This window comes from Crocuta crocuta, unplaced genomic scaffold, assembly GCF_008692635.1.
Source record: "Crocuta crocuta isolate KB4526 unplaced genomic scaffold, BGI_CrCroc_1.0 scaffold13, whole genome shotgun sequence".
In the NCBI taxonomy this organism is placed as follows: domain Eukaryota; kingdom Metazoa; phylum Chordata; class Mammalia; order Carnivora; family Hyaenidae; genus Crocuta; species Crocuta crocuta.
Genome location: NW_027530007.1, coordinates 5,469,728 through 5,483,775, shown reverse-complemented (window position 1 = coordinate 5,483,775; position 14,048 = coordinate 5,469,728). Strand labels below are relative to the sequence as shown.

The window sequence follows — 14,048 nt, the reverse complement described above, 5'->3', positions numbered from 1 at the left end:
AAGGCCCTGAGCTGAGGGCGCCCAGCCATGCCCAGCCCCCTCCCACTGTAGAGCCCAGTTCCTGAGAGGTCTACCCATCAATGATACAGACACCGGAGGAGAGACCAGCCCTTACCTTTCTCTCCATGAGCCGGAAGGAGGCCAGGAATGTGCTGCAGACCAGACACCAGAAGGTTCTCGGGAATGAGATGGAACACAGACTCCAGGAGCGGGTGCGGCCTCAGCGTGTACTGCAGGCTACAGTTCTCCACTAGGGTCACGTGCTTGTTTTCTGCGGGGGAAACACTTGTNAGCCGATAAAATGAGCATCTAAGAAAGAAACACCACACACAGGAAACGTATTTTTCCATGAAGGCAGGGGAACTGCTCTGTTCAGCCTAAAAAGCAAAAAGAACCAGTCCTTAAGAACTCTCCAGGGGTGCCTGGGGGGCTCAGCCGGTTGAGCATCCGACTTCAGCTCAGGTCATGATCTCACGGTTCGTGGGTTCAAGCCCCGCGTCGGGCTCTGTGGTGACAGCTCGGAGCCTGGAGCTGCTTCGGATCCTGTATCTCCCTCTCTGTCTGCCCCTCTCCTGCTCACACTGTCTCTCTCTCTCTCTCAGAAATAAAACATTAAAAAAAATTTTTTTTAACAACAAAAAAAGAACTCTCTAGTAAAACTACAGACACAGATACCAGGGGTTTTTTCTAATTTTTTTCAATGTTTGTTTATTTCTCAGAGAGATAAATGCACACCACGAGCAGGCAGAGAAAGAGTCAGAGGATCAGAAGCAGGCCCTGCGCTGACAGCACAGAGCCTGACGTGGGGCTCAAACCCACAAACCATGGGATCGTGACCTGAGCAGAAGTCGGATGTTTAACAGACTGACCCCCTGGGCGCCCGCCCAGATACTTGCTTTTAATGCAACACAACTAAACTCTTCCTGCTCATCCCTCCCCCAGAGTCATGAAGTCCAGGCACCGCCTGGTCCCAATTATCAGCGGGGGGGGGGGGAGGAGGCCCCCGGGGCCCCAGCCTGCCTCCCTTCCCCACTCAGCTCCTGCGCCCTCGAGCCCACAGAGCAGCAGGACTAGGCCCTGCGAGCAGCAGCCTCTGAGACAGAGCCCTGCCCTCGAGGACGGACCGTTCTTCTGGGGCGACCAAGACACAAACAGCGATATCCACAGCGCAGGGGAGGACGGGATTGATCCGCAGGCAGGTGTGGACAGCAGACAGCGGGCCAGGGAAAGGGGAGAGCATCCTGGAGAAGCCAACTGAAAAGGGTCGGACACAGAGCTCAGGAGGACGGAGGGAACAGCATCGACCGAAACTGAGGTTCAAGAAGGGGCAGAGCCCGGAGTCACAGGCCCTGCGGTTGAGAGGGACCAGAGACATGCCCTCTACCCATCCCCAAAAATCAGTCTTGCTGAGACTTGACTTCTTCCACTGACAGGAGCCTCACCACCTCCTACGACACGCTGCATTATTTCCTAAGAAATGAGCTAAATATGACCTACTGCATTCGTTAGAAAGAGAAATGAATGAACACTGTGTTTTTAACACCAAACCACCACAGACACAGGGTCTGCCGCTTCCTTGAAAAGCTGGATGCCCTGAAAGGCGCTGCCGCATACGGCTGGTTGGAAAGACGCTGGCTGGGCCTCCATGGAGGGCGATCAGGAGAAATGTTAGAAACTAGTCCTCAGACCCAGCACAGCACCGCGGCTTCTAGGACTTCAACCCCCAGCTGTGCAGACACGTGTGCAAAAGGGCAGCCGTCCACACCAGCGATGCCCCCGAACTCCGTCCCCTGGGTCCCCAGGGGTCGGCTCACAGGGCCATTCAGTAAAGCACAGAACACGTACTCAACGACACACCCCGCGGCCGCAGGAAGAATGGGGGGAGGGGGTGTCTAGGCACCAGCAGGAAAACTTCACCAAGGTAAACGGTCAAAGGGAAAAGCAGAGGCAAACATGAAGCCCAGTCATGTGCTCTTACCCGGTCCCCATATGAGGGTCCTAGGGACTCAGAGAGGTCACCTGGGGTGCAGGGGAGGGAGCAGAGCAGCAGGGGAGGCCTCCCTGCACCTTTTTATACTTCTTTATGCTATTTTGATTCTCAATCACGTGAACGTATTGCCCATTCAAGCAAGAGTTCCGCACATTTCTGGAAACGCCCACGAGGTGACCCTCACGCTCTCCACTCCCAGACCCACACAGGCTTCCACCGCTGCCCCGGGACAAGCTGCTGGACTGCACGTCCTTCTGAAGGTCCTGATCCCAGAGCGCCAGGCTGGCTCAGTCGGTGGAGCATATGACTCGATCTCAGGGTCATGCCCCCAGCCCCATCACTGCGCATGGGGCCCACTTTAAAACAAATTAAAAATGGGGCACCTGAGTGGCTCAGTCAGTTGAGTGTCCAGCTTCAGCTCAGGTCATGATCTCACTGTTCATGGGTTTGAGCCCCGTGTCAGGCTCTGTGTGGACAGCCAGCTCAGAGCCTGGAGCCTAACTTTGGATTCTGTGTCTCCCTCTCTCTCTGACCCTCCCCTGCTCACGCTGTCTCTCTCTCTCTCAAAAATAAATAAAAACACAAAAAATTTAAAAATAAAAATTAAAAAATAAATAAAATGAAATGAAATCAATTAAAAAAAATAAAGCCCTGACCCTAAGGGCGCTCCAGGACACAAAATGTCAACAAAGTAATGATTAGACTCAATTAAGAAATAACCTCAAAGTCAATTTTTATCAATAAGATGAAGTTTCAGGGGTGCCTGGGTGGCTCAGCCAGTTAGGCTTCAACTCTTGATTTCAGCTCAGATCATGATCTCAGGGCTCTTCGTGAGTTAGAGCCTTGTGTCGGACTCTGCGCTGATACTACAGAGGCTGCTTGGGATTCTCTCTCCCTCTCTGCCCCTCCCCTGCTCGCTCACTCTCTCTCTAAAATAAATAAGTAAACTTTAAAAAAAAAAATACTTTAAGGCGCCTGGGTGGCTCAGTCAGTTGGGCGGGCACCCGACTTTGACTCAGGTCATGATCTGGCAGTCCATGAGTTCTAGCCCCACATTGGGGTCTGTGCTGACAGCTCAGAGCCTGGAGCTGCTTCAGATTCTGTGTCTCCCTCTCTCTGACCCTCCCCACTCACACTGGGTGTCTCTCTCTCTCTCTCTCTGTGTCTCAAAAATCAATAAACATTAAAAAAATTGTTTTAACTGCTTTAAAAAATTAAGTTTCAGGCTGATTGCTCCTCTATCATGAAAATTTCGCCAAATTCAGCGAGCAGTGGAAGGGGTGGGGTTGGCTAGATTTTTAACTCAGGCCCTGGGGCCTGCTCAAAATTCCTGTCACAGAATCCAGGCAATAACTCCAANCCTGCCGCCAACCACTCAACCCCCCCCCCACACCCCTACCCTGGGGCCTTCAAGACATTCCGCCAGGCGCCCCCGTCCGTCCGTCCATCCCCTGCCCAGCTGCAGGCCCTCGTGGGGGATGGCGGGTGGCCCTGCAGGACGTTTCTCTGCACTTAGGCACAGCTGGGAGGCCTTGCCGTGCTGCCCGTGACCCGCGGGCCTCACAGCGAAAGGTCTCTGGTGCCCGCGGGGCCAGTGACTGACAGCAACTACCTCGTGGTGGGCAAGGCTGGTGCCCCAGCAGCCAGGCAGCAGCCAGCCCTCCCGCCAGGGGCTCCGGGGCTGTGCTCCCAGGGACGTCAGCAGGAAGCAATACCTTCCCCTCAGGCTGGCACATTACAGGCCCTTCGGTTGTGTCCAAAATCCAGGCCCAGGGTAAGTTTTCCCTAATCCACTAGATAAACCCGCTAAGCTGCTAGGTTTACACGGAGAAAGGCCACGAGACGGACTGAAGGCGGAGAACACTCGGGACAGTGTCTGGGTGAACCGGAGCTGCTGCGGACACAGGACTTCCCGCAGCAGCACCACAGGCTGGGCCTGGTCGCTTACGTTCCACGGGGTCCTGGAGAAGTGGGTGCAGGAGGGCTCGGGGGCTGCCGTGGTACAGCTTCAACCTGCAAGACACCAGGGGGCGCGCGTCAGCTCTCTGCGTCTCGGTTCCAGTCACCAGGGGGCGCGCGTCAGCTCTCTGCGTCTGGCTTCCAGTCACCAGGGGGCGCGCGTCAGCTCTCTGCGTCTGGCTTCCAGTCACCAGGGGGTGCGCGTCAGCTCTCTGCATCTGGCTTCTAGTCACCAAACGACAGCCACATGTCTCAAAAGGAAAGCACACAAGGTGCCAACCGCCCTACACCTACTAGAGCTTTCTNACCGGCCAGGGGTGTTGTCAGAGACCCTGCAGCGCACAGGATGTCCCCCAGCAAAGACTTCTCCGGCCCCAGGAGTCAGCCCGCCAGGCTGAGAAGTGCTGCTCCAGAGGGACAACATAAGCGTCTGGGCTGGAAGACACAGTCTTCTCCATTGTGGCTGGTGGATCCTGGACGGAGCCAGCACCAAGTGTGCAGAGGAGTGAGCGCCCACCGCTGGCCGCGTGTGCANGTGGGCTCCCTGGTTCAGGAAAGAAAGCGCCTCTGCTCTGCGGTTTTTACTTCGTGAAGGCCGGCGCAGTCACCTTGATTTAAAGCTAATAAACATCGTAGGCACTGAAGACGGGGGCAGGATCACTGCCGGTTTCACAGATCAAACCTAGACAGAGGTGCTGAGCTGTGGCTCTGGACTGGGAGGGTTCCCAGGACCGTGTCCTCGCTGGAGGAGAGTGACGGTGCAGGGTCAAACCCCCTGCCCCAGGTAGGGAGCATTAAGGCAAGGCCAGGCTGGGCAGCTGCAACGTGATTTAACCGTGGACTAATCCCCCATTAACGAGTCATTACCAGGGTGTGACCGAGAAAACATTTCCTGTAATCACAGACTGTCAGCCCGGGATAACAGAGAGACGCATTAAAACATCAGCCATGAGATATAAATCGTTATTCTATTATCTTTTATTGCAAAATGATGAAATAACGGCCACTCAGAGCTGACAGGTGGTGGGACCAGGAGAGAATTATGTTTCTGTTTCCAAGACTCAAGCACTGTTTTCGAATGGCCGGCTGCAGCGTCGGTCTGTCACCACCTCACCTGTCATTAACACCTGGCCACATCCACGTTGGCAACACCGCCCGCTTTTCCTTGCAGCAGCGAAACAAATACTGTCAACTCTGATGCAAAGCCGTGGGAGCCCCCACTTAGAGGTCACCCTGACACTGCTCTGCCCGCAGGCTGCAGCACCAGCTGCCTCGGCAGGGCCAAGTTCGAATTCAGGGCCGCTGCCCTTCCCTGCCGTTTACCCCTGAAGACCATTATTCTGAGACCAGAAATAGCAGCAGCAGAGCCCTGCTGCTGTCTGTCCCCAAAGACCCCACCTCCAACCAGGAGCACCGGCCACCCGAAGCACAGCACCCCGACCGTGACCCCAGGTCTGAAGGGTGCTACCCGGTCACTACTGACCGTGAAGGGCGTGTGCTCTTTTCCAAACGTCATTTACGGGGCCTTCAGTGCGGGAACACGTGCTGAAGAATTTCTGAGGAACCTGAAGACATGATCCACCCTCAGGTTCGGAGCTCAAAGGTCAGCCTCGCCTCAGCAGGCACGAAATGCAGACTCAGCACAGAACCCACCGGAAGCCCGTGGAAGTAAAAGGCTCCCAGGGGTGAGAGCACAAGGCAGCCGCGGAGCTTCTCAGAAAGAACACGAGAGGCCCCGGTCAGCACGCAAGACCACGCCCGACCCAAGTGCAGTGTCCACCTGGCCCAGGTATGGAACCACTAACCTGGCGATCCGGGACTCCCTGGTCGGTGCTGGTGATACGGTCGGCCTGGCAGGCCCCTGCCGTCCCCCACAGGAAGGGGACCTCGCCTGAGAACGATGTTCTCTCTGCGAGAAACGGCTTTTTCCCACCCTGCTCTGTATAAAAGCCTCGCGCTCGACACAGCTCCCTGGAGCTCCTTTCTATTTGCCAGATGGGAGGCTGTGCCATTCGTGAGCCATGACTACAGCCTGTTATCATCAAATTTACGCAGCGGACTTTTGGTTTTATATTTTGGGTTTGTTTGGGTTTTTGGGGTTTTTTTACTTTATTTATTTTGAGAGAGAGAACACAATCAGGAGGGGCAGACAGAGGGAGAGACAACCCCAAGCAGGCTCCACACCATCAGTGCAGAGCCAGCACAGGGCTCGAACTCACAAACCATGAGCTCGTGACCTGAGCAGAAATCCAGAGTCAGACACTTAACCAACTGAGCCCCCCCCATGGGCCCCTGATCTTTGTCTTCTAACAAGCTCCAATATTCTGGTCGCCTTTCGGGGACCATCCCCAGGAGGGCAGAGTCGGGCCAGCCTGCTCACCGGGTACCTAGGCACCATTCCCGTCCTCCGGCTCGCACAGGGCTCCGCCAGAAACCCCACCGGCACTCAGCGAGGCCGAAACCACAAACAAGCCCTTCAGTGTGAGGACGTCTAATTAACACCACGCAGCAGAGCTGCGAGAGGAAAATTCTGTGCATCGACAGAAACCGCGTGGTTAGAAGTTTGAGGCAAGCCCATCAAATTACCTGCAAGAGAAGGACCCTCGAGACTGAGGAGGGGGCCCTCGCTCACCCCGGTCACATCCCCACTCATCTACACTTGACAGGCTTCCTCCCTAACGAGGTGAACAGGTTAATAACTCACAGAAATGCTCCTGTCTTCGCGCCTCCATCTCCCAAAGCACGGACACCACTTTGCCCAGGGGCCAGGTCCCCATTTCTTATCCACATGACAGAACTGAAATGGGGTATGTGACGAGGTACCATGATGGAGAGGCCGCGGCCGGGTGTCCCCAGCTGCACCGCCACTCGACCCACCCCCTTCCGTTGCCAGGGAAGAGAGAAGCAGAGATCGAAACCGCGCCTTCCCCACAATTCTTTTCCCATAAACCTTTAGCAGAAGGTCTTCAGGAAGGCAGAGGGCTTCCCAACAGCCTCCCACTTGAGGCTCAGATGGTCTCCTGTGCGCTCCCCACCGCGAGACCAAGGGCCCCAAACCTGGGGACTCTGTGACACAAAACTCTCCTCTGGGAAATGGAAAGGCTCCAGCTTCAAAGTCAGGAGCGTCTGTTGACTCAGGGCAGAGCCCGCCGTTAGCCAAGCACACGATGGAGCCAGCCCAGGGGTCAGGGGTCAGCTGCCAGGCTGAGAAGCACTGCTCCGGCGGGACAACATCAGCGCCCCCTCCCGGCTGCTGTGGGGACACACGGTCTTCTCCATTGTGGCCGGTGCGGCTCCTGGACGGAGCCAGCACCAAGTGTGGGGAGGAGTGAGCGCCCACCGCTGGCCGCGGGTGCGCTCGAGAGCATGTTCAGTCTCCCGCAGCCGTACGAGATGCACGCCGTTCTCAGCACACACGGGTGAATTCAGAGCCACGAGTTTAGGGACCTGGCCTATGGCCCCCCAGGACTAAGTGAGAGCCCACACCCACCTTACACCGCGCCCCCCCCCCCAGCCCAGGGCCAAGTGTCCTCTTTTAAAGGGGAAATCACATGGCTCTGGCCACCCTGACGAGTAAGACCACTGGAGCATGGATTCTCATGGCGTTGGCTACCGGGAGCGGAAGCACCCCACTGGCTGCACCCCAAACTCAGGCAGCTGGTGTACCTCCTCCTCTAGCAACACCGGGGGGAGGGGGCCCTGGGGGCAGCCAGCCTGGTCCGTGTCTGTGGAGAGCCCCAGGACTCCGTCCAGTCATTCCCATAAAACACGAGGAGGAGGAGGGGCGCCTGGGAGGCTCAGTCAGTTAAGCATCCGACTGCTGACTTCGGCTCAGGTCATGATCTTGTGGTTCTTGAGATCAAGCCCTGCGTCAGGCTCCGTGCTGACAGTGTGGCACCTGCTGAGGATTCTTTCTCTCTGTGTGTGTCTCTCTCGCTCTCTCTGCACCTCTCCAGCTCTTTCTCAAAATAAATAACTGAAAAAAATATACAAGGAGGAGGAGACAGGACGCCGTCACTGAAAGCCTGCAGGGGGGAGTTTAACGGAGAATTGTGTCCATTTCAGAAGGAAAACGCAGAAACTGCACAGTACTTTGGCTTCTCAGGGTATTTTTCAGAAGATACTTTTTGAGAGGTGGAAAAGTTCTTAACCATCTCTGCAGACGTGAAAGACGATTGCTCTGCACCAGGAGGGTCTCAGAGGACAGCACGGAACTCGGGTCTCTGAGCTGAGAGGGGCCGCCAGGCAGGGCTGGGGAGCCTGAGCCTGAGGTGGGGGCCTGNAAGACTGAGGGGGAGGCTGAGCCTGAGGGATTCATCACTCACGGAAATACCAGCTCAGGTTCAAGGCAAGACTTCTTTCTTCAAGGTCTCTCTCCAGGACATCGTTTGCCAAGTAACAAAATCGGGGCACATATGACCCTGACGACTCCGTAAACACCCCGAGCACACGGGCTCCGCTCCTTACTCCACACTTGGACCGGACGGCCACGGCGAGTCCAGAGACGGTCCCCTGCTCCCGGCGGCCTGCCCACCTCCAGCCAGACCTCCCACGCCACTGCCGACCGGTAAAACCAGAAAACCCAGGCAATTCATAAAACCAGAGAAAGATCTTCACCAAACGTCAGAATGCTGAAAGGATCCTCTAAAAAGGGCAAGTTGTCCCTACTTCCGCAGGTGTGTGGGCAGAGCGTGTGGACCCTCCTGTGCGTGGGAGCCACCACGAGAATGCTCCACATGCCACGGCTCGCGTGCACGGAAACACGTACACACGCACAGGCACGCTCGCACGGGCCGCCCGGGGGAGGCTCCTTCCTCAGCTGAACTTGAAAGGCACCTGCCGCCCCGTGTTCTGACCATCAAGGAGAGGAGAGGCAGTGGGCTGACGGGTGCAGCTGGCCGGCCCGTTCCGGGGGCGCCACTGGCCTCTGCTGCTCGCCTGGGGCATAGCAGCCGGTCAGCCGCAGCCTCCCAGCCACCGTGCCGCCGGCATCGCCGCCCAGCCCAACCCCTCTGTCCACCCAGCGGCCCCGCTGCACGCTCCACTTCGGAGGCTTCAAGACTGGAGGATGCAGAATTTTCCAGAAACTTTAAACACTATGTCCTCACTAACGCATCATCCCTGGCCGCATGCCCCACGCAGCAGGAGACACGTGGTGAGGGAGGCTGAGGCTGAGCAGGAGAGGCCCTGGGCTCCTCCAGACGTGGGACACGTGCTGCGTCACGCGGCCAGTAGGGCAGTGGAGGCTTTTGGGGGAAGGAGCTAAGCCCAGACAAGGCCGTTCTGGAGGCCGTTTTCCACGGTGTGACCAGTTCTGCGGGTCACAGAGCGCGGCCTGTGGGACGTGGCCCCACCGCTACAGGGACGTCCCACCACCCGGCACTGGCCAGGGACAGGCAGGCCACGGGAAGGACACGGGAGAGGGACTCATTCCCAAACCATGGCCGCAAAGCACTCGGGCTCTGACTTCAGGGCTCACCTCCGCCCAGTGACATGAGGGCCCCTGCCAAGCAGATCGTGCAGGGGCCTGGGAGCGGGCGCGCGTGGCCTCCTGACCTGCTGGCTGACTGTGAGCAGGGACATATAACACTGTCCCCTGGAGGAGGGCTGGGGGGACGGAATCGCGTAATGTGCTGTGAGCCACTGCCCGGCCCACGGCCCGGCCCGCCGTGAACTCCCACGTCCACCATTCCTCATTCTCGTCCACACGTCCATCATTCGCTGTGGTCGTATCACCAGGCTTCCGTGGGCCTGACTGGACACACAACAGGGAAATCCGAGCAGCCTGGCCCTCGAAGGCGGTGGAGGCTGAGCCCGGCCAGGCGATCCACGACCCCAGGGCCACGCTGCTCCTGGCGAACCTCTCCCTGCCGCATCAGGGGCGAGAAGGCCATTTATCGCCTGTGCTGTCACAGCCCTGTAAGGAGTTGTCCACGGACCCACACATGGCTCACACGTGGTGCAGCAGCCAGACTTTTCAGAGAAACCCGCAGAGGCTGTGTGACAACCTTCATATCAGACATATCTTCTGTGCCCAGGACACATCTTCCGCAAAGCCATATTTAACCTTCCTGACCTCTGGGGGCCTGAGCACCCTCTCCTACCCTGGGAAGGGGGGGCTCCAGCAAGTGGATCTACAACCATCCTGGAGCCTGGGTGCAGCCCCCCCCCCCCAGCTTCACGACTGAGCCAGGATGGCCCCCCATGCAGCTTCACGACTGAGCCGGGACGGCCCCCCTTCCCCCCCTCTCCAGCAGCAAAGGGGCACTGGGGCTGTGGTCGCATGCGGTGACGCCTCCGGGAGCAGCTGTGGTCACTGCCACCGCCACCACCCCTGCACTGCTGTTACAACACCAGGCTCCCCTGAGCCGCCGTCTACACCCGGGACAGGTCCCCTCTCCACACCTGTGACGTCCCCCGTGGGACACAAACAAGCAGATGGGCCGGGTTCGGAAGGCACGTGTGACCCTCTCCGCCTGCAGGCTCGGCTTCAATGTTCGCTCAGGGGAGCCCCTCCTCCTGCACCGCCCGTGGCGGGGCTCCCCACCTCCGGTCTCCTCCTGGAGCTTGCCGCAACGTGCAGTGACTGTTACCTGCTTCTGTGTGTCGCCCGTTCTGCATGGTGAGCAGCGCCCGTGCCGCCCACCACCGCCCCCGACACCCAGCCCAAAGCCTGAACAGAAGCTTGTATTTGGGGCAGGTGAACAAAGCCAGGAAACACCGACCCGCAGGGCAGGGGGCAGAAGCAGGGCATCAGCAGGGCCAAGGCCACCACCCGGTGTGGACACAGAAGGCACAGGTTCGAGTCCCGGCTCTGCCACCTGCCACCTGGGCCAGTCACCTGCCTGTTAGGGCTCGGACACTTGTCCTTAAGACAGAGACCGAAATGAAGGAAGAAGGACAAGGGGGGGAGGGAAAATGGGGGGGTCAGATGAGACCAATAATCTAACTTCGCCCAGGAACCCCAGGGTTCCTTGAAGGTGAGGAGACCCCCGCGTGTCCCCGGCCCCACTGCTTGGACCAGAGCCACACGCTCTCATCGGCCCTGGACATGTGGCTCCCACACCGGCCGTGTCTGGGAAGGAAGTGCCCCGGGACTGAGACACGCTTTGCGACGACCCGTCTGCCGCTCCGTGGCCGTCCTCGGGTCTGAGATGCACCGGCCACACGTGCTCGGCCACAGAGCGGCCCTGCCCGCCACCAAGGCCCACCTCATCGAAGACGATCCTGGACGGCTGCTCCACCGGCCTCACAGCGGTCTTCCACGTCCTCCCGAAAAAGTGTCGGTAGGTGATGTCGAAGAGGGACACGCGCAAACAGCAGCCCACGTCCGAGAGCACCTCCAGCTCCCCCTGCGAGAGACAGAAGGAGCAGCCCTGAAGGCTTCCTGGCGTCGTGAGCCATCCCGCACGCTGACCGACCAGCCTGGGAGAAACGGGGCGCTCAGCACCCACCCCCATTTTAGGTGTCAGNGCGGGGCGCATGCATCAAAGTGCTTGGCCTCCCCTGGCCAATCAGAGGACTGAAGTCCCGAGGTACAGACAAGGACAGAAGTCTCACCCAATGCCAAGACACAAGCAGCCAGGGCTGAAGAGACAGGTACCTGAGGCCACACGGACCCAAGAGAGAACAAGTCCAGGTTCCGGCACATGAGACCCTTGATCGAGCCACACCCGAAGTTTGTACCAACTATAGATTTGTCTGTTGTGTGAGTTCTCTCTAACTTAAGCTGTTTTGAATGGGGTTGTCTTTATTATCTGCAAACAAAGGAGTCCTTCTTGATATAATCAAACTCTACACCCTCAACTTGTCAGAACTGTTTTGGGGTTTTGGGGTGGCATTAGCAAAGGAAAAGCAGATCTTTGAGGACTGAGAAGTCATGGCTACTAACATAGACAAAACGACCAGACACTGTAAAAACAATCCATTTCCCAGGCCACACCACCTACAGTGAGGCTCTCCTTTGGTCTTTAGTGCCTCTGTGACTGGTGGCTCTTGCTGTCTGCCCTGCGACCAAGAAATGATTTTCATTCATTCATTCATTCATTCATTCATCAAACATTAAGCATCCACTTGATGCATCTCGTCTGTGCCAGGCACTGTTCAGGCACTAGTGATACAACAGGGAACAGGGGGCTCACATGAAATTGGGGAGACAGTGGTTGTGCATTTTAACAGGGCGGCCAGGGAAGGTCCAGGGAAGACAATGTGTGAGCTGAGAACGAAGCAGAGGGTGGACGTCAGGCAGAAGGAGCAGCGAAGCGAAGGCCCTGGGGCAGAGGTGAGCTGGGGTTCTCAGCAACCCTGGAGAGTTAACTAGTTAACTAGTTTTCTTACTCTGTGTTCTTCGTGCTCCGGCACGTGGGGCCTCACTGACAGGAGGCTGCCCCCACCAAGGGCTGGCTGACTCCTCGACAGTCAGTGACTTACCTTCCAGAAGGTCTCTGATATGCGACCCAGCCAATCCAGAGTGCAGACTCCCACCTGGCCCCTTTCTGGCTCCTAGACTCCAGGAGGCCACTGAAATGACTCACACCCGCCAATCCTCACCCCGCCTTGTGCATTCCTTCTAATGAAAACCACAGTGAGGCCTCTTGGCCACGGTCTCCCCGGCCGCTCTGCCTCCTGACAGACCCCGTGACACCCTGGTGCCATGCGGCATGGCCCTATGTGGCCTGGCATACCCCGCCTCTTGGGAACAGTAAAAAACAGTCTTCTCAATGTTGCCTCACCCCATACAGGTTTTTTTTTAAGTTTATTTGAAAGACACAGAGAGAGAGAGAGAGAGAGAGCAAGAATGGGGGAGGGACAGAGAGAGAGAGAGAGAGAGAGAGAATCCCAAGCAGGCTTCACACTGTCAGCACAGAGCCCACCAATATGGGGCTTGATCCCACATGACCTGAACCAAAATCAAGAGTTGGATGCTCAACTGACAGAGCCACCCAGGCACCTCTCCCAGCATAAGTTTTAGAACAAGGACCCCCCATTGGGGGGGTGGCTCAGTGGGTTAAGCGTTCCACTTTGGCTCAGGTCATGATCTCAGAGTCTGTGAGTTCAAGCCCCATGTCAGGCTCTGTGCTGACAGATCAGAGCCTGGAACCTGCTTCAGATTCTCGGTCTCCCTCTCTGCCACTCCTCCACTCTTGCTGTGTGTGTGTCTCAAAAATAAATAAATATTAAAATAATATAAATATTAAAATGGTAATAATAATAAATAAAACAAGCCCCTTGTATAACTGCAGCGACTGTGAGGGAAGAGGGAGGGGCCAGATGTGTCATTTAACTGGGGGGAGGGTGGTCCTCACAATGTACAGTGTATCAAACCCCCCACTGGGCATCCTAAATAGCGCACAATTGTTATGTCAATTTCACACCCTCCAGCCAGCACCGGGAGCTCAGCAAGGATGAGGACGGCATGCGGAACGTGAGGGACAGAGCCACAGCACCCGGAAGGATGGGGTGGTCAGCTGCCTTGGGGTACCCAGGCTTCGCCCGGGTCTAGCGCTGCGAGTCCCATGTTGCTAGCCCCTAGCAAAGGATGATGGCAATGTTTTCTGTCCCCGGCAGCTGGGAGAGAGGTGGTCGAGTGCGGAAGCCGGACGACAGCAAACATGTAGGGAGGAGGCATCCAGGCCTAGTTTCAATCCCGGAGCTGCAGGGACCTCTGCACACCTCTTCTCAGGAAGCTCTCTGGCCCGTGGCTCACCCCCATCCCTTCCCTGATGACCTCCACCATCTGGACCCCTGCCGGTCCCCTGACCATGCTTTCTTTCTTTCCCCAAAGTTCATCCGGTTCTCTGCTGCCCGCAACTGAGTGTGCGCTACCAGAGGGTAAGAGCCCAGAGCATTCTCCTCGCTGCCCCTGCTCCGTCCTTGGGGCCTAGAACCAGACCTTGACCCTGTACTCCGTGCGCTGGTCCCCAGGGGCCTGGCCCTATGCCTCCCCTCAGCCCCTCGTCCCCCCCTTCTTCTCCCCATTCTCCTTCCCCCCCTCCTCCCCGTGCTCCGATCCCCTCCTCCTTCCCTTCCCCTCCTTTCCCCTCCTCCCTCCTCCCCCCTCCCTCCCTCCTCTTCCTCCTGCTCTCAGAGAAGTAAGCAG

At 57.4% G+C, this 14,048-nt stretch overlaps 1 protein-coding gene across 1 annotated transcript in view; it reads right to left on the bottom strand.

Moving 5' to 3' along the window:
* Nucleotides 1-14,048, bottom strand: part of NPHP4 (nephrocystin 4) — a 92,542-nt gene that overhangs the window by 72,244 nt on the left and 6,250 nt on the right. The window contains exons 2-6 of the mRNA XM_077763989.1: nt 11,161-11,301; nt 6,654-6,746; nt 5,429-5,514; nt 3,939-4,003; nt 116-271 (exon numbers count right to left, since the gene is read on the bottom strand). Coding sequence (XP_077620115.1) covers nt 116-271; nt 3,939-4,003; nt 5,429-5,514; nt 6,654-6,746; nt 11,161-11,301 — 541 coding nt within the window. The remainder of the gene's footprint in view (nt 1-115; nt 272-3,938; nt 4,004-5,428; nt 5,515-6,653; nt 6,747-11,160; nt 11,302-14,048) is intronic.